The sequence below is a fragment of the Paralichthys olivaceus genome, chromosome 9 (genome assembly GCF_024713975.1).
Source record: "Paralichthys olivaceus isolate ysfri-2021 chromosome 9, ASM2471397v2, whole genome shotgun sequence".
Classification (NCBI taxonomy): domain Eukaryota; kingdom Metazoa; phylum Chordata; class Actinopteri; order Pleuronectiformes; family Paralichthyidae; genus Paralichthys; species Paralichthys olivaceus.
In genome coordinates, this window is record NC_091101.1 from 2652691 (window position 1) to 2673169 (window position 20479).

The 20479-nt window shown below is 41.4% G+C and overlaps 2 protein-coding genes across 4 annotated transcripts; one reads left to right on the plus strand and one right to left on the minus strand.

Moving 5' to 3' along the window:
• Positions 1-815: 815 nt before the first annotated feature.
• dnd1 (DND microRNA-mediated repression inhibitor 1) lies at positions 816-8031 on the plus strand. 2 transcript variants are annotated; one of them, XM_020086495.2, is made up of 6 exons: positions 816-1102; positions 1823-1957; positions 2419-2524; positions 5164-5489; positions 6265-6397; positions 7267-8031. In XM_020086495.2, exons 1-6 carry the CDS (start codon positions 956-958, stop codon positions 7800-7802), a joined length of 1383 nt encoding a protein of 460 aa, XP_019942054.2. In that variant the 5' UTR covers positions 816-955; the 3' UTR covers positions 7803-8031. The 2 variants fall into 2 exon arrangements, with proteins under 2 accessions (XP_019942054.2, XP_019942063.2); XM_020086504.2 differs by lacking the exon at positions 1823-1957.
• A 934-nt stretch (positions 8032-8965) lies between these two features.
• Positions 8966-18604, minus strand: hars (histidyl-tRNA synthetase). 2 transcript variants are annotated; one of them, XM_020085204.2, is made up of 14 exons: positions 18408-18596; positions 16955-17333; positions 16755-16844; positions 16126-16245; positions 15952-16047; positions 14590-14715; positions 14327-14434; positions 14143-14241; positions 13849-13942; positions 12234-12361; positions 11460-11732; positions 10637-10753; positions 10289-10435; positions 8966-9544 (listed from the first exon to the last, which is right to left on the minus strand). In XM_020085204.2, exons 2-14 carry the CDS (start codon positions 17063-17065, stop codon positions 9485-9487), a joined length of 1569 nt encoding a protein of 522 aa, XP_019940763.2. In that variant the 5' UTR covers positions 17066-17333; positions 18408-18596; the 3' UTR covers positions 8966-9484. The 2 variants fall into 2 exon arrangements, with proteins under 2 accessions (XP_019940763.2, XP_019940772.2); XM_020085213.2 differs by lacking the exon at positions 16955-17333 and having other exon boundaries at positions 18408-18604.
• Positions 18605-20479: the final 1875 nt, after the last annotated feature.

Below are 20479 nucleotides of genomic sequence, written 5' to 3' on the forward strand. Positions count from 1 at the left end.
ATGCACCCGCTGAGAAACCAGCTCTGGTAATTTGACTATAGTCAGATATATTCCTGGGGCCAGTGGGGGCGGCACTGAACCTTATTTAAAACTGCTGGCTGGGGATAAACCTAAATACAGTCAAATTTATTTGGCAGTAACAACAGCTGATTATGCCAGGTCCCAAAAAACGAATGTTGAGTCAATGCGTATGCTGTCTGGGCCCCTGGGAGACGGCATTCATCCCACTTTGGATGGAGCGGCTCTCATATCTGAATATGAATGATTTTACAGTCAACACCATGACGGTCGAGAGTTGAGACCAGGAGGCAGAGTGTCAGTCTCCCTCAATTCTGTGCATGTCTAAAACGGTCTAAACACTGTGGAAACTGTGTCTGCCCTGGACCAACTAAATGAATGATATCAAAAGTAAACAGACGAGGACTAATACATACAAACCTAATAAAAAACACTCTCATCTAATGTCTGATAAGTGATCATCACATTGATGTATTGTTATGAATGAAACCTGGCTCTAACAAGAAGAATATGTGAGTTTAATTGACCCAACATCAACACAATACTCATATGGTTTTACTCGATACACAGAGGTGGAGGGGTCACAACATCAGATTGACCCTTTGACCTAAATGTACTCATAGTTCATCTGAAAGCTTGAGCCTCCTACGCCCAAGCTGAACATTTCAGAAACTCCTGGGTTGGGAATTACTGTCCTGAGCCTCAGCTGACTTGTTTCCTAATGTGTCAACAGAAGCTGGGTTCCATCTTGGAGAGTGATGGTTGTGCAACATGTGTCCACTGAAAGTTTGGTGTTGGGTGATTGAATGTGATCACCTGCAGCCCCTGGACTCCACTCCTCAGGTCCTACCTGACCCACCCCCCACCTCTCTCCTGCAGCCTCCAGGTACGAACTCGCTTCCTACCTTGAATGTGGAGGTGAAGGCGGGTCGAGTGGATGAGGGTGTGGGCACAGGGCTTAGTGAGGAGTGAAGGGTGCCACTGTCCAATAATGGGACCGATCCAGATGCAGCCGCGGGGCGACAGAGAGGCGTCACAGAACCCAGCGATGGAGGAGGAGGTGATGGAGGCCGCGCAGAGCCAGGTAACGTCTCCCAGGTCCTCTCCTCGGGTCACCGCGGTGGTTCGCCCCTGTAGGTGTGGAGCAGAAGCTGCCGTGCGTCGTCTCCTCTGCGGCAGCTTTCGTGTCTCGCTTCACCAGCTGTTTGTAAAACACGTGGAGTCGAACAGGCTCTGCACCGGGACTCGTGATGACTTGTTCCCAAACCGAGCCGCTCCCTCCGTCGCTGTCTTGTTCCCCTCCGCGGTGTCTCTGTCTCTTTCTGAGGCCAGCAGCAGCTCCACCAGCAGCTCCAGCAGCTCCAGCAGCAGCAGACTGGCTCCAACACCTGCCCCTCACACACCTCACGAAGCTGCCGCCATGTTTCCTGCTGTAGTTTTAACAGGAGACACACATTCACCCTGATGCTGCCCCTGCTCTGAACACACTCTTACACTGTGGTTAAGCTTGTAACACTACTAAAGAGTTTGGACTTGAGGTGATTAGATCCAATTAGAATAAATTAGTGACCAAACACCACAGTTGTGATGTGATCATTCAAAAAAAGTTCTGCATTACTACATAATATGACATCATGTTCTGACTTAGTGATGCCTTGATGTCGTCATCCCTGCCATGCCATCATCAGTTTTTTTGGATCTATATAAGATTTAGTTTTTGTCTATAGCATGACATCTTTTATCAAATGCCATGACATTATATCTGGTTAATATAAGCTTCAACTTGTCTCTGGATTATTTGCAGAGATATCCTCGAAATGTGTTCCTTAGATATTTTTGTGGACCATGGCCTTTGACTGATCCACTCCATAACGTCATCTGGAGATATGTGCCCAGTAGTGACATTTTTTTCTCACCAATAACCAGTGCTAGTTATCAGGTAAGAGAAGGTGTTCTATACAGTCATCAATCATTTGTTGAAACAGTCTTAACGTTCTCTAGACTGCAGTGCAATTGTTACAATTATAAGAGTCTTGCACTTACTTAAACCAGGACATTTAAATGAATTAAAGTTTAATCTGTTAACAGTTAATGTGTTCAAGTGTTCTTATCAGAAAAAAAGTTCTGGCACCTTTTAGTCACTGGAACCATTTTAAAAGTGTAAATTTAACAACAGTATCTGAAAAAACTCAATCCATACCCAACCGGAATCACAACCTAATAATGACCAAAACCCAGGGTATGGTCTACCCAATACTATTATATTAACGTACAATCCAGTTATATATTAGAATTCAATACTAATAAACAGGGTACGTGAATCAGACCAAATTGGCTAAGTTCTGATTATCTGTCACAGGTGCTGTCTCTGAGGAAGTGTTCCCTCTGTTTTTCTGACAGGTCCTGAACTTTGAGCCGGTGCCAGCGCTGGAAACCTGGCTGAAAACAACCAATACACAACTGATTCAAGTAAACGGCCAGAGGAAGTATGGAGGACCACCTGAGGGTGAGAAGCTGCTGCTGCTGCTCAGTGAAAATACTGCGGCTCAAATTTATAGTGACAAAATAGAAAGGTTGCAAATGCTCGTGGGTGTAAGAAGTGAAGCAAAAATCATTTTATTTGTCATTTCACTTTTTTTCTTTTTATCATATGTCCTAAAAACATGCTGCTGTTGCTGCAGTTGATATTCAAGAGAAAGTCTTGGGCCATGATTAAACTAGGGGGAGGGTGATGCATCAGTACTCACTTAAAAACAGAATACTGTTCTAGGATAGTTTATATCACCAATCCATTAAGTTTGGACATTTTAGGTTTGGACTTTGCAGTCTGGGGTCAGAAAATGAGTCCAAGTCATTTATTTATCAAGCATGGTAGCCCATGATCATCAAATGACAATGGGCATGACAAAGATGAACACATATGTTGAGATCAGATCCAATTATTGCAAAGAGTATAAATGGAATGAGAGGTGTTGGAGGCAGCTGAGCGTCATGCACCACCCTGAGGGCGGCAGAGAGACCAGTGTGTCGTGGTGGTGGCTGAGCTCGCCAACAATCTGGTAAACATGTTGGCTGGAGCTTCATTTAACAGCAGACCACCCTCCTAAGGGCTAAGTGGTCCTGTTGGTCCTCAGCATGTGGCTCTGGTGCGCTCTGATGGCTAGGGAAGATGACACATAGTGACCCACTCGCACCACTTGTGCTCTGCTTCTACAAGATAAAGAGATTTACAGCATTTGTTTGCAATTGTATCATTTGTAAGTTGAAGTGTTTGGTGCCTGATGTGTGATAGTTTTGTACAGGGACTACACACAGTGCAAGCTCAGTGCAACAAAAGTGAGTGTACCTGGGACTTTCAAGCCTGGGTTGAGTCTAATGCAGCGAGGCTCTACATTTGACAGAACCAGTAACAAACAATAGTGAGACTTCATAAGGATGGGACAGGGTTCTGGACTTCAGTCAGCTCCTGATTATAAGCCCAAACACAGTGTCAGCAGCGGTTAGGAGGTACAGGACGACATACTCCTAATAACACTAGACGCAGTGATTTCGATTTTGTGAAGTTTTCACTCAAAACCCTGGCTCACACTCAAATTGACCCTGCTCCTGCGTACATTTTCAGCTTCAGCTCTTCTCCTCGCACCTACCCTGTCTTTGTGCTTGTGAAACGTCTGCTCTTGAACTTCTCCTCTGCTCTCTGATTTATTTTCTTTTGCTCTCTTATTTGTTTGTGTCTGTCAGAATTCACCAACCAATAGAATGCCAGGTGTAGGGATGATGGATGACATTTCCCTGCCCTTGAATTGGTTACTTTTGCTGATGGTGTTGTTCCCAATATATACAAAGGGGAAAAGAAACAGGGCATGCCAACTTCTGTGTTGTTTTTATAGTTGCTAGCAATAGTGTTCTCTTGACGTTAAAACATGATATCCTTGACTTTGGGGCTCCAGAAGTATATCTGGTCAACATGGGGCGGTGTTTACTAATGAGGAGCAGACTGTTATATTAGAAAATATGAGGAGAACAAACACATTATCTAGACTAAAAGAAACAGGTACAGCTGCTAAATGCAGGAAGGACAGCAGGTAATGTGTGGACATGTATAAGTCAATATTTTTATAGTTACACTTTCCTATCATTGCATTAATGTATTCTCATTGGGTGTTTAGCTGTTCAGCATTAGTTACGGTGATTTAACCAAGAAGGAAAAAAAAGAGCTTCGCAAATCCTGCTATGTAGTACAGGCCGCAGGGATCTGCTGAACTCCTGCTCCATGAAGTTGTGTAATGATAAAGCCATTCTATTGGTTGGGGAAATTTCACAGACCTGTTTCACAATTAAATCTGTGTAGATGACAAATCTGAGAGAAGAAGCAGGGCAAGAGCTGAAGCTGGAGTGCAGGAAATCTAAGCACAAGCAAAATATATTGGAGTGCGAGAGCAGGGTTTTGAGTGACAGTGTAACATAATCTGAACGTGAAATCAAGTCCTACTCTCCAACTAAAATACTACGGTCTTGAATCAACCTCCATAAGTGCAGTGGCTATTACTAATGGCAGCGGCAGTAAGAGAGTAAAATGAAAATCAACTTATTTTCATTGGATTTTGTTATTGCTTTACTGAAATGTAGATCAATAAACACAGGTCATTTTTATTCTGTAAGAATGCAGATTGATGGTTAAGTCAGACTCTGTAATACTTACAGTGAATTAGGTTAAAGAAAACAATATGAAAGTATTAGTCTGCATTTAAAATAATCCTGACCTGTGCGCATGTTCTCATCAGGGTGTGTATCATCTTGAACTAATGATCATTTTTTAATGAGACATTGTTTTTGCTGCATTCATAATAATTTCTCAAATGGAATAATGTTTGAAATTCGGCAGTGACCATATAAAATGTTATGATGCTCTGATAAAGTTAGTGCATGATGTGATACTTCATTGAAAATGGTGCTTCAGTAAATGTCTCTTTAGATGCCTGGAATCGTTAGACAGGTCCTATATTTCAAAAGGTCAAATAACTGCAGGCTGATTCTTTAAAGGACAAAGTATTAAAGCCAATGCTCCAAGTATTTACTTGACCTGATGATAAAGTGATAGATAAAGGAAATGATCAGGCTCCCATCTGTCCATGTTGCTGTCAGTGTGGAACGGCCCCATCCCAGGAGCCAACTGCGAGGTCTTCATCAGCCAGATCCCACGGGACGTCTACGAGGACCGGCTGATTCCCCTGTTCAGCTCTGTGGGGCCTCTCTGGGAGTTTAGGCTCATGATGAACTTCAGCGGGCAGAACCGTGGCTTTGCATATGCTAAATACAGCTCCTCGGGTTTGGCTGCTGAAGCAATCTGCCTGCTCGACGGCTACATGCTGGAGCAAGGCTCCTGCATCAAGGTCCGCCTGAGTATAGAGAAGAGACACCTCTGCATTGAGGATCTGCCGGCCACCACCAGGCAAGAGGAGCTGCTGGAGGTACAATGGCACCGAGTTATCTTTGTGATAGCATGACAGGAACTCATCGGCTACATTATCTATCAATCAATCAATCAAAATTAGATTTTATAGCCCATTTTCACAAATCACAATTTGTCTCATAGGACAAGGTGTGACATCCTCTGCCCTAAACCCTCAACAAGAGTGAGGAAAAACTTAAGGGACACTGAGCCGAAACTAATTCAGCCTTGTTATAGATCCTCAGGACTTCTCAGTACTTCTGCCAACTCATCCTTAATTAATGAAATAGTCAATTAATTTAAAAAGAACACTTTGTGCACCTTGCCTTCCTTTTTTGTTCTTTAGTGCCCAGGTTTTGCAGGTTGTTACCATGGAAACGTAGCTCCTATGCATCATTATCTCTGCCAATTATTTGTTTGTCTGTTAGTAAGCAAGATTGCACAAAAACTACTGCATGGATTACCACGAAACTTGGTGGAAAGATGTGGTATGGGTCAGGAAAGAACCCATTACATTTCAGTGCAGATCTGGATCAGGGGGCCGATCCAGTAAAAACAATTTCACTTAAACATTGTGAGATGTTGTTCAACATTTTGGTGATTTCTCAGAGAATATTTCATGGATCTTGATTTAAAAATCAGGCACGTTGGAGAGACTAATATTTATGTGTGTGCAAATCCAGATCTAGTGAATTTAAACGTGGTTTCTTAAGGGCACTGTTGAGACTTGGTGGAGCATCTCTGAAATGAAAAAAAAAAAAAGTGAAACTCATGAAACTCATTTATTTGTGCAGGTTCTGCGTGTGCTGACTGAGGGCGTGCAGAAAGTGTCTCTGACAGCCGGGCCTGGTATCGAGGGGGTGTCGGCCATAGTAGCCTTCTCATCCCACTACACTGCTTCTATGGCCAAGAAGATGCTGGTTGAAGGTAGGTGAGCTGATGCTGATGGAGTTACATGTAAACATGTTCCCATGTATGTTGTCCACTTCTAAAATTGTGTTTGTCTGTACTGGAAATGTTTAATGCCTACACCAGTCATGTGCTGTGCTACCTCGTTGAAATGTAACAATGTTAAATGTAGGAACTCATCTGGTAGAAACACAGCTGATGTAAAGTTGTTCTGCTGTGCATTGTTGTGTGTGTGTGTGTATTTTTAGACTCCACTGCATAGTCATTTTTTCAAGTGAACAAAAAGAGGCTCAATGCAGATCTCTCAGACCTTCAACATTGTGTTATGGCTCTGGCTATCTCTGTTAAATATAATAAAGAAATCCCCCTCGACAAACCTTGTCCTAACAATCAGCAGTCATGGGCTCTTTTAAGCAGCTGCATAGCTCTCTGACTATGAAGGTAACAGATGCCCACAGAGCTGGAGCTGCTATTAGAAGACAGCAATGTGTTGTCAGGTAGCGGCATGGTCAGTTTGTAATGTAATGAATAGAAGGTTTTCAGGAACTGTGGAGGTCAAGTTAAGGTTTGGACGAAAACTGCTGATAGGATTGTAGTAAAATAAACCAAACCCATGGTTGTCTGCAAAAGAGGAAGATTTATCAGACTATTTTTAATACTAATAACTATTAGTTCTTATTCATCCAGCATAAAGAAAGTCCTCAGGCAGTGTCTACTAATAACAAAGTGGGTTTAGTACCAAGCAAGAAGTAATGCAACACATTAAAGTAATATGTTTGCGAGTTAAATATTTTAAAGCAAAAATATCATGAATGTGACTTTCTGAATTATTCTGTACAGAACAGGTGTCTTCCTCACTGCTGTACTTCCTTACTTCTTGTGTCCAGTGTTCAAGAAGCAGTTTGCACTGAATATCTCAATCGTATGGCATCCAGACGAATCGCTGTCTCCAAACAAGCCTCCGAAGAGCCCTCTGGCATCTCCCCTGAAGCCACCATGCCACATCCTGAAGTCTCCACAGCCCTCAGTCCCGCCTCCACATCTCGCCCATCATTCACCCACCCCCCCAAGTTTCTGCAGAGCAGTGGGCGGACCTACGACCTTTTCACACCCTCACTGTCCCCACCACTTCACTTTTTCCTCTTCGCAGGGGGACCGAGTGCCTGTTGAATCCCCAGTGATGCTCCTGAGTAAGGTGTGTGAGGTGACGGGGGTTGGTCAGCCACGCTATGAGATGTCCTACAGCCACACTGGAAGAAATGGATTCCTCTACTTCGACTACACAGTGTGTATCCCCAGGATAACCACTCCTTTCAAAGGGCTGGTCATGACCTTGCCAGGACCCACTGCCAGCACCGTGCAGGAGGAAGCTGGGCAGGCTGCAGCCCAACAGGTCCTGAAGAGAATTTACAACAACCAGTGATCCGAGTGACGAGCTCATCAACGAGAGCCTCCTCCTGTAGCACTGTTCCAAGACAAATGTTAATGTTGTTGAGGTTTGTTAGTTCATTTCTGCATGTTTTTATTAGAGTAATAGTTTGTCTTGTTTAAGATGTGTGGTTTGTTTAAAATGTGTGGTTTGTTTAATGCATGCGTTCTGTGTGTTAGTTTTGGATTGTTCCTCATTTTAATAAATGAGAATTTAAAAAGAATGCAATGGTGTTGCTCCTTTATAGAGACGTGAGTGAGTTGGATGAAAGATGAACTACCCTGTGCTACTGTGTAGTCAGGAGCAAGGAAAAAATTTTTTCATTTACCCTGATAATTTACCTGTAGCACAGCACATACTGTTGTATACACACACAAGTCAAGCTATTTTTAGGAGTTCCTTATTAACTAGTTACTTTCCTTTTCACTATTAACAGGAATCATCAGAACGTAAAAATAAGGGTTCTGTGAACTGCTCACTTCCTTTTTTGGAACTGGGTGGGCAGAGGTCGAGCAGGGAGCGTGAGGTTCCAACCCTTTGTCTTCTGTTGTGGTAGAAGTTGGCCATTGTTGGCTTGCAAGTTTGTTTTGGTTCAGTGTGTCAGATTTATGTGTATATAAAATGATCCTTGTGATGTTTGCAGTAGTTTTATTTAAATTGTACTAATTGTTGTTTTCTTAACCCTAGAATGACCCTTTATATTTAAATACTTCATATTTAAATACTTTATATTTACATCAGTAGTGGGTCCTCTTTGCGGAGGCCGTCATGTTTTTACAGTAGCCCAAACTGGACAAACTAAACATCTTTTGAGTTTTTATGACAACTGAAGGCTACCACGAGTTCTCTGTCATGTTTGGAAGAGGAGGGAAGACATGACACTTCACCACTAGATGTTACTAAATTCTACACACTTAACCTTTAAAGAAATCCAGTAAGAGATTTTAGAGTGGTTTAACCTGGTTTGGAATTTAAATAATGATCATAGAGTCACTTAAACCAATTTACAATAAAGAGAAAATATGAAACTTATTCACCAGGTTATTAGCATGTCCCCTTCTAAAACAATAATATTAAACCTCAGCATGGCTTGATTACACTAAGCATGCAAAGAATGTTTTCATTGTCAGCACAGCAATCACGATGAAGTATTGTGATGACTGATGAATGTGTTTATTTTAATCACAGGACAGAAGCAGCATGTTTGATACAGGAAAAAATGAAGCGTTTTTGTTGAGAGTTCAATTTGAACTGCAGCATCTTATTTACTAACTACCTGAAACCATTAGATGAGTCCTGAGCAGATAGAACACAATTGTACAATGATGACACTGAAAGTAAATAAATGTCTTTCAGAATCATATTACATTTCACTATAAGTGTATCATGTCTTTTGGATGTTCTTTCAAGACTGTGTTCGCTTTTAAGAGGCACATCATCTCAGACAGCTTCACTGCTTTTGGCTTCATGCTCTGTCACAACATGTAACAAGCACCACCTGCTCCATGTAACACCACTCGAAGTAGCTGCTGTGCAAATGAATGGATGTGTGTTCTCAGAGCTGCATGATTTCCAACATGCTCTGTAAAGGACTAGACGAAAAAGTGATTCTGCAGAGTGTGTGTGTTTAGGCCAATCAGACGTTGTAGAAGTTCAGATGTTGAAGAATAAAGCAACTAGGCCTCAGACGTCCTCCTCCTTATCTCGCCAATGAGATCGGCTCTGGAAATATCAAACTGGACAGAAAAGACACAATAGAGGCAGCAAGATTAGTCCTGAACCATCTTCTGACCAATATCACTTAGACAGACAGACCCCAACACTGTATATCTCACATAACTCATAGGCCCCTGTATAGCATTCAGTTAAATAGCAAGGCTAAAAGTAGCTGCAATGGATAAAATCCTTATTTATGGTGTGCACCATTTCAATGGCAAGATTGAATTCTCATGGAAGAGAATATCGTGTGTACAGCCTGAGCAGGTAAATTGACTCCTGACATTGGTTTCTTTTGTTATTGGACTGAGAAACTAGTAACTGGGAAGATGGTTCACTTTTACTGCCAAGCTCATGATGCACTACATGGTATGAAGTGTTTAATCCTAGAAATCCATTAATACAAATAATCCCAACCCCAGCAATGTCCAATACAACCAGTTTTTGAAGGGGGAGTTACAGCTGTACATCAAAATCTCAGAGTTAACAACTGTACATGATGTCATGGTATTAGAATCATATTGTCCAACCAATTGAAACACTGCACTTTGTATAGTGCAGGTGACACCAGTGAATTTGGTTCACATCAAGCAGCTGCAGACATGTTTTATGATGATTTTTTTAAACTTGTGAAGATAGCTGGATATCATTTATGAAATGAGTTACACACTTATGTGTACTGTGTGTGTGTGTGTGTGTGTGTGTGTGTGTGTGTGTGTGTGTGTGTGTGTGTGTGTGTGTGTGTGTGCGTGTGCATGCAGTACCTCCTCTCTGGTGGCCACAATGCGTAGTTTCACCACTCCATCTTTAAGCTCCTGTTCTCCCAGTATGGCCACCAGGGGGATGCCTGACTCCTCACAGTGCTGCAGCTGACTTAGCAGTTTGGGGTTCTTCTTTTGCATAACCTCTGCCTGGACATACACACACAGAAGTCAATTCCCTGTACCTTTTAGAGCTTCACTGTCATCGTAATCATCACGGGACAGACTGTCAAAGCCTGCTCCTCAAGGGATGAAGAGGACTAAGTAAGTGGGTAAGTAATAATGATCAAAATGTTAAATGTAATGAAACATGTCACACCATGTTAAAGGAATCAATAACAATGTGCAAACCTTAATGCCAGCATTCCAGAGCTCAGTGATGAGTTTGAGTCTCTCCTCCAGCAGGTTCTTCTGAGCAGACGCCACCATCACCTGAACCTCTGTGGTACGGATCTTCACTGCTGACGCCTGAACAACACAACAAAGTTACAGTCTGGACACACACTCAATACATCGATACACTAATTGAGATGTCAACTTAAAAAATTGGAGGAAGACAACTCAAACAGGACAGATTGGCATTAGTGTGTAGGATGTAGTGGCATCTAGTTGTGATGCCGATTGCAACCAACTGTATAATGACAGATGTGTCCGGCCATGTCTAATACTCAAATCTAAAACTAGAGCCCAAACCATACTGGTTATTCTTGCTCTACATAGGTTGCTAAAGGTTGTTGGTCCATTTAGATGATAGGCATTTTTTGTGTTTCTGACAACCTGCTCAGGGATGAAAAGGACTATAAACAGTACAAGTGTATAAATGAAGAGGTTGTGTTCTTTGCTGGATCAATAAAGACATTCCTATATCACCCCAAGCATCTTTTCTGCTGAATGTTTTATAAAAAAGAAAAGTTATGTCAGTCAACATCTACACCGATACTGATATATCTGTAATAGGCTAATATAAAGTTAAAATAAAACTGCCTAATTGATAGATCAGTCAATTTGTAATTGAGACTTTCTCTAGCGTCAGTGTTTGGTTTGTCCATTCCATTCTGGTCTACTGTAGAATCATGGCACTGAAACAAAATGTACATAAACCCAATGATTCTGAATACACATAAATGTAAACATAATCAGGAATATTCTATTTTCACTATTTATTTCAGATTACCTCAGCCTTCTGCTCCATGATGGAGAAGATCCTCTCAATACCGATGCTCACGCCCACACACGGCACTTTCCTGCCCTTAGGGTCGAACATGCCAACAAGGCCATCGTAGCGACCCCCTCCAGCCACGCTGCCCACACTGACGCTCTCCTCTGAAGGTGCCCCGTTTTGGGCTTCGTTGGAGACTGCGGCCACACCTGCCTGAGTCAGCACTGCCTCGTAAATAATTCCTGTATAATAATCCAGTCCACGGGCCAGACTGAGGTCAAATACCACCTGGAGATGTAAGAAAAAAAGACCTGAGTATTTGACAAGGTACAACAAAGTATCAAGGAGTGAGTACGATGAAACAAAATAAATGTAAACACTTTTCTTTAAAGGTTCAGTGCAGAATTTAGTGATGTCTAGAGGTGAAGTTTCATGTTGCAGCTGAATACCCCTCACTTCACCCTCCCATTCCAAACATGAAGGAGAACCTGTGGGAGCCTTCAGTTGGCATAAAAACTCAAGTGTTTGGTTTGTCCAGTTTATACGACTGTTAAAAACATGGCGGCCTCCGTAGAGAGGACTCGCTCCTGATGTAAATATGAAATATTTAAATACAAAGGACCCATTCTAGGGTAAAGAAAGCAACAATTCATACAATTCAGATGAAACACACTTGTGAAAACATCACTAGGATTATTTTATATTAAATTTCTGCCAAAAATACCTTTCACCTAAATCTTACAGACTGAACCTTTAATTATTACTATATAACTATGATGCATTTCTCACCTTGTCTGTGACCTGGAAGAGTTGCAGGTAACTGAAGAGCAGCTTGATGTCTGTGAGGCCAGCGCAGGCCTGCTTACTCTGAGACATTTTCTGGTCCTGAAGGAGGCGCTCTGCTAAGTCCATTCCGCCTGCAACACAAAGTTGCCTGTTTACACGTGGAAATTCATTTGGAATTGTTCATCAGCTCGTCTTTAATTGCATCTGTCTGCTGTTTGATTTTGAGCAGGTAGTTCACAGTCTGTCTCTAAATACAGCTTCCTTAAGTCTTAAGATGAAGCCTAAAACCTCAGGTTGAGGTAAGCCTGGAATCATCCTTTAGGCGAACTCTGTGTAAACCACATTTTTGTTAGAAAACTCGAACGATCTTTCGCTAAAGAGGTATTTTGGTTCTGTATCAGTGTTTATCCCCGTCCATACTAACACTCCTAAAAACACATACCACATAGACACTCATGCACACAGGGCATGTGCATGTGAATGTAAACAAAAATACATGTGAGTCCTGCTGGACACAGGAATTGTCTCCGATTGCTAAAATGATATCTCGTCTTCTACTAATGAAAGCAGTTGTATTAATGTAAAATGAAGAAATTGACTGCACAGCAGCTGCTAGCAAAGAAAACAGGGTCAGCAACATTCGTAATTGACTATCAATGTTGCATTTTACACTGATAGCCGAGGGTAAGGCTGATCGTTTTCTTCTGGAAAGGCTGTCATGTTAGGGGAGCTTGATGAATCAGTGTAGGCTACATCATGTCCAATAAGACCAAATCAGCAACTGGCTATGAGCGTCTACTTCATCGTTTCTAAACATCTCCATTTTTGCCCGCGGAGAATAAAATGGGTGTGGCAGCCTTATCCAATTTTTACATTTTAGCAGCTCTAAAACTTCAGAGTATTGTGGACTCCAGGCGTATCCCTAGTAGAGTTGATGCGTTTGCAAAAGTATGGTTTAAGCACTAGTTAGCCAACAGGTCTAGACTGCTGTGGAAACTCCCATGATGCACTGAGCACTTCTCTCTTCCTCTGTCTATCCTCATTCTGCACGTGACTCCAGAGCTGACACTGCTACTCAACATGTAATATTGTAAGGTCTCAAACTTGTAAAGGTCTCGACCTTATCATGTAAAGTTTCTTGATATCATGAATGTTGTGGTTTGATGCTACACAAATAAAACTGGGTTGAATTAAATGTTCAGATGTGTTTCTAATATTCTGCTCCCCTCAAGTAAATGGGAAGGAAACGTTGTCTCGGTATAATGTAGCACAAAATCATACCACCTTTAACTAAGAGCTCAGTAATGAACTATGTGACTTTAAATATTTCTGGTGACGTGAACAAAAACTGACTTCATAAAAGATGATAAAACGACCTCTGATTGGCCACTTTAGAAAACATCAAATCAGTCAAGTATTACAGTACAGACATCAAAAACGTATTGCAGTAAACAATTTCAATGTGAAGGAGGTACCAAGGACTGTGCTGCTGACAGGTTCAACAGGTCTGAGGCCAGTGAGTAAGTGAAGGTTGGAGTTGTTGAGGATCAAACAGATGAATGGTTTCTCATGTCAATGTGCCACCGATGTCTCTGATCTTGTGTGAATTGAGACTCACCCTTCATACTGACGTACTCCCCAATCTGGTCGGCAGCCTCCTCTGACAAGCCCTTCTCATTCACCATCTCCTTCTTTACGTCCTCCCACGCCATCTAGAGGAGGAGCATGAAGAATTGGGTCAGTGTCCAACAGCGACTGGTGACTGAGAGAATGTGAAAGACACTATTGACGAGTGTCTGGCCCTCATCATTGCAGTGCATGCATATCTACCTGAACTTGTTTCTATAAATGAAGAGATGAGTGAGTCTAGAACTGCAAAGCTCAGTATGTGTGTAGCAGTAAGTCTCAATACCTTGTCCAGTTTGTCCACAGTTGAACAGATGGTACGAAACTTGTCATCCGGAACACCACACACAGCAAACATACCATCCAGAATGCGTCTGTCATTGACCTGGAGGTGGGGGGGTACGGTTACAGAGCTGATGCTTAGAGGTCATACCACATAGCAGTCATTCTACTGAATAGATGTAGCTAACCTTGATACAGAAGTCTCCGAGCTCCAACTCACTGAGAATTTCATGGACAATCTTCAGACACTCAGCATCTGGAATCATGGCATCATACTGTCCTGCTATGTCAAAATCCTGACACACACAGAGGAAAAACAAAACGATTCATTTAAGTTTCGCAGCAGGTTTTTAAAGTGTATTTAACCAGATTCCTATGCATCTAATAAATCAGTAAGCAACACGGTGGCCGAGGGCCCTGCCAGGAGCGAAAACACCCCAGGAGTACTTACACATTGATAAAACTCTCGGTAGCGTCCACGGGTCATGGCTGGGTTGTCACGGCGATAGACCTTAGCAATGTGGTAGCGCTTGATGTTGGTTATTTTGTTCATTGCCAGGTAGCGGGCAAAGGGCACCTGAAAGAGGTTGAGTCAAGGAAAACCCCACTCCGCTTTGGAAGGATAGAAACATGCAGCACATAAAAGAGATAAACCTGTCAAAACTTTCTTATTGAATTCACATAAGTCAATGTCTCAGTATTTTTTTAATTAAAGCACAGAAAACTCTAACTTTTGGAGATCTAAAGAACAAGCTATCAGCTCTTCTTCTGTGGAATCATCTTCAGTTTTAGTTCAGAGCTTCTCTTTCCTCCTCTTCATCACATTGTCTCATCAATACATGTTACTAACTTGACTTCTTCCCTGGAGTTCTTGTGCTTTAGTGTTCGAGGATTGCTGCTGCAGCCACACTGTGGATCATAATCGTGGACTGTGGTGGTATCTGATAATGTATTTATGATTACAAGAAGGGGGCAGCAGCGGCTGAGGGGGTAGAGCGGTTGTTCTCTACCCGGAGAGTCGTTCAGTCTTCCCCATCTCCAAGATACTGAACCCCAAATTTGCCTCATAGACAAAATGCTGTCATTGCAGCTCCTTTCATCTCTGTCAGACTTTTTATTTTGTATTAAAAACTTGAAACATTCATACATTTATCCATTTAAGTTAGACACTGTCTTTTCTTATGAATGTTGTAACCAGTGTTTTGTGCTCTGTTACATGCGACATCTACTGCACTTCTGTCCATCCTGGGAGATCCTTCACTGTCGACTATCTGTACATTTTATTTGATCCTAATAAAAGGGTTTATTTGGCCATTTTTACTTACTCTTGGTAAGGGCAGAGGATCACACACCTTTTAAACCCTATGTATGTGATTTTTAATATACAAATAAAATGGATTGCTTGCTTCTATTACAGCATTTTTTCCCCCATTCCAAATGCACTATCTACAGTACTTCCTGCAGTATAATATTGAACTAATAATGCATCGGAGGGTGTAGTGTTTGTTCCAACACCCTTTGTATTAACAGAGGATTTCTACAGTGCAAATCAAAAGTGGTAGAACCTATTGGAATGACCTGGTTTTATGCATAAGTTGTAAATATTTATTTATCTTCATCCAAGTCACAAATACTGACTGAGCTAATAATATACAACAATTATAATCATACATGCTGATGATGAGGGTTGAAGATTAAACTATGTGTCCTTTAGGTAAATACGTTTAGTGTGGGGTTCTGATGTGTATCAAATAAAAGGCATCAGTAACTATCTTGAGTGTGTATACAAATATAAAACGCACATGAAGGATACAGTGAGGTCATATCTGAGGGACAGCAGCTCTCCTCCTTGGTCTTTAAGGTCGTAGATGAGCTTGGAATCTTCTCCATATTTCCCTGTCAATGTTTCCTACGCACAGCAGGAAAATGAATCAACTTTCATATTTGTATGCCCGATAGGTTTGTTTTAATTGTGTTGAAAATCTACCTTCAGTTCAAAAACGGGTGTGTCGATGGTCTCTGCTCCGTGACGTTTGAAGCAGCTGATGATGATGTTGAAGACCTTCTCTCTGATGGCCATCTGCTTGGGGTTGTAGTCCCTCGTTCCCTGAGAGACAGATATTCACCGTGATCAGTCAGATTTTACCCAAACATGTTGAAGAAAATCAGAGAATTAGGTGTGGGCCACACTGCCTGTGATACATTTGGGGCTGTCATGGAAAAGCTTGATTTTAATTTCAGTGCCCACATAAAGATAAGACTAGAGCCACAGCACAGCTGTGTGAGACTTGACCGACACCTCGCTGCTTTTGCACGTCCTCTGGAGTTACATTTTTCACACCTGACCCGAGTAATTCCCAGAACAAGGATCTGTTGATATTCATACTGATCATAACAGCAACATTAGGCAACACTTTAACTTGCACTACAGTTTCAATGTCTAGGCTTTATCTGAAAATGTTATTATATTATTAAATATCGGATTTTTTAACAATTTTGGCAAAAGGAGAAAGTGGAGGCTGTGTGTGTTATTCAGACACAAATCTTGGTTTAATATGAGACTTCTTTCTGGTGTGTGATATGTGCGTGCCTTGTTTGTGAAAACAGTAGCCTTACCTTTGCTGTCTTGAGGACAAACTGATGTTTGCCATCATCCCCTCCTAACCGAGCCTTCAGTTCCAGCAGTTTGGCTACCTCTTCATCAATCTGCAACAAACACACATGAAGATCAGAACTTAAACACTTCCTACAAAACTCAGGCACCATTAGTGAAAAACCTGTAAAAATACAGAAGACATCCTATTACAGGAAATTACCTGAGAAACAGTGATCCCCGGAAAAGAATGCAGAAATCGGACACGTGATGCAGTCCGAATGGCCGCCAGACCAGAGCAAGCACGAACACAAAACATGCCCAGCATGTCCATCCCACAGAACGGCGAATATTGAAAAAAGAAGTGTTGTACAAGAAAAAATTCAGGGGGACATCAGAGGTACAGCATTATCCAATGGTATTTCCCAGGTCCAGCCCAAGCAGCGAATCACAATGGTGAGTAGAGGTAGAGTTGTGCAGTAACGTCCAGGAGTGTTGGATTCCCCAGATGTTGATGATGGTGATGATGAGGGTCAAGGTGGGCGGAGGTCACCCAGAGTCAGGCAGGAAGAACAGGAGAAAAGTGGTAAGCAACCCTAGCACTAGGGGAGGGCGGGGCATGACCCATCATCATCATCACAGCATGGAGGATAGAACATGAGATGTACCAAGTCAATCAAAGCAGCCAGCCCAATACAACCCTCACAAATTCACAGAGACACACACAGAGGTAGACAGGGCTGTGTTCTGAAGTGTGTGTGTGTGTGTGTGTTGGATTGAGTGTATCTACTGTGTCTGGGATTTTAAAGTTTAGTCCAGAAGCTTACAGAAAACAGAACTGAGGACTGTGACAGGCAAAACCACAGGTAGCACAATGATCCCACTTCCTCTCTGATGTACTGCAGGAGAAGATCCTGAACATTATGAGAATCCGATAACTTATATAAACCTTGAGATTAATGCTGTGGTAAAGCCTGGCACTGAAGTAGTTTAATATTCTTTGCATTAGCAGATAATAGAGAAGGCTTTAAACAGTTGGATCTATTTGTCCTTTGGTGCTAACATGGCAGATCTGGTCAAATATTAGGGAGGAACCTACTGGATTAACTACAAACTCATAATTTCTGCCAATCAACATGGTATTAAAGCGGGTTAGGAAGTCGATTCTAAACATTTTGAAAGTCAAACAGAGTTTATTCTATGTAACTTTGGAGGTCATCTAACTCCCTCAGGTTTTCTGGACTGAACAAATAGAAGCCAGTTAGCCTCTCCTTTCTAAAGACTGATGAGGAGTGTAGACACAGAGTCAGCAGCAGCTGCTGCTACATGAACAGTTCATAGGTTGATGTGACAGCAGGACTCTGATAGAGACAAGGACCTACAGCATGGCTCACACTCAGAGACATGAACTGCTGATTCACTTATCACTGGACACAAATCTACCAAGAAAACCACACGGGACCGGAAGAGAGGGCGCAATATTTAGACACGCAGACACTTTGGTGCAGAGCCCCGGCGTTTGGTGGGGGCTTCAGCTAGTTAGCTTAGCTCCGCGCTGTGAATGAAGCGACATGTACCGGGGCTGGTAGCTAGCTAGTCCCTGCGTTAGATCCCAAATGGACACGCTGTACACCGCATGCTCAGAACTTGCATCAGCATCCACCCTGAGTACCCACCTGCTCTTTGCTCGCCTTCTCCGTCTTCAGCTTCCGGACCACTTCACCTTGGCTTTTAATCGCTTCTTGTATCTGAGCCTTGTCCTCCATTGCTTTTCTCTGGTCGTGTGTATTTGACGATTCTCACGACCCCATTCACAGCACTGGCTGTCAAGTCTCGGGTAGCGGAAAGCGGAAACGGAAATATTTGAAACTTCCGTTTCATTCATTTTCCAAATAAAAGATGTACTGGTTGAGGTTTGAAGCGAAAGTCCCTGAATTACCAGAGACTGTTGTTGGGGAAAACACCTTTCTCCCGATTGGTTGGTCAAATGTCAAAGAGATGAATAAAATACTAATCAGAATAGTAAGGACACTAATGGACACTGTTGGACACTGACTGTAACAATTCTCAAACTGAGACTGAAACTGCAATACAAATGTCCACAATCTGTTTTCAAGACACAGGAGGACAGAAGTGTGTCCCCCAAACTGCAGATTCACTTTTATTTATCCTACATATATACATACATACATACATACATACATATCCTACATATATGCTCTTTTATGTAAATTTAAAAAAATGTTTGTACTTATTACACTTGTCTGTACTGCTGGAACAAAATAATTTCCCTTTGGAGATGAATAAAGTATCTATCTATCTATCTATCTATCTATCTATCTATCTATCTATCTATCTATCTATTTATCTATCTATCTATCTATCTATCTATCTATCTATCTATCTATCTATCTATCTATTTATCTATCTATCTATCTATCTATCTATCTATTTATCTATCTATCTATCTATCTATCTATTTATCTATCTATCTATCTATCTATCTATCTATCTATCTATCTATTTATCTATCTATCTATCTATCTATCTATTTATCTATCTATCTATCTATCTATCTATCTATCTATCTATTTATCTATCTATCTATCTATCTATCTATCTATCTATCTATCTATCTATCTATCTATCTATCTATTTATCTATCTATCTATTTATCTATCTATCTATCTATCTATCTATCTATTTATCTATCTATCTATCTATCTATCTATCTATCTATTTATCTATTTATCTATCTATCTATCTATCTATCTATCTATCTATCTATCTATCTATCTATCTATCTATCTATCTATCTATCTTTTGTTTTACTGCCAAGTAAGAAGAAGAAGAAGAGCCACGCCCCCCTCCGTGCCAAGTCTAGGCATGCGCGAGGTTCAGACCCAAACAACAGGAGAACATGGCGGTACAATGGCTACCACGAGCAGTGAGCCCTGAATGAAAATGAATAAAACAGTTCTGTTTCACTTTAGATATAAATTGATAACCCTACACAGTGGCGGGGGTTTGAAGCTAACGCTAGCTAGACAACTTTTTAGTTTATTTTTTAGTTTTATCAGAAAAGATGTCATTCATCTACTGTGACGTTGAGATGGTTTGAGCTGACGAGCTTCAGGGTGAATTCATATGAATTCTTATCAATAGTGTTGATAAAACAGTAGCAGGCTTCATTCATTCACTGTTCACACCCAACTTGATAAGAGTTGGATTTAAATGGCAGCGCATCAAGCACTGTACACTTTGTTCACATCAGCCTGTCAAGTGTAGTTTAATAAAGTTGCAAAAATGAAAATACTAATTTGTATTATTTGTAGTTTGAGAGTAAGGTCCATGTTTTTAACACACATCAATAAAGCGTTCCACTGTGATCATAGTTGGCTTTGTTAATAAGCAGTGCGAGCAATCTTCATGACAAATAAAGGACACCCCACCTGATTAAATGGAGGTGTGACGTGTCACTACTTCCAGAGCAGCTTCAATTCTCCTTACCTAGTCTGTGGAACTCTACTGGAGGGATGAACTGCCTCTTAGTCCCTTTTTATATACAGTACAACCTCTATTTAATTAGTTAATGCCATTGAGATCAATATATGGGATGTTTGGTCACTGTATAAAGAATATGAGTTGCTGAATCTTAAAATTGCATTTAGTGTTGAAATGTTTTAATGTCACTATGTTGTGCTTTGTCGTTTTAGAGCCACATTACCATTAAAAAGTCGAATGAAGC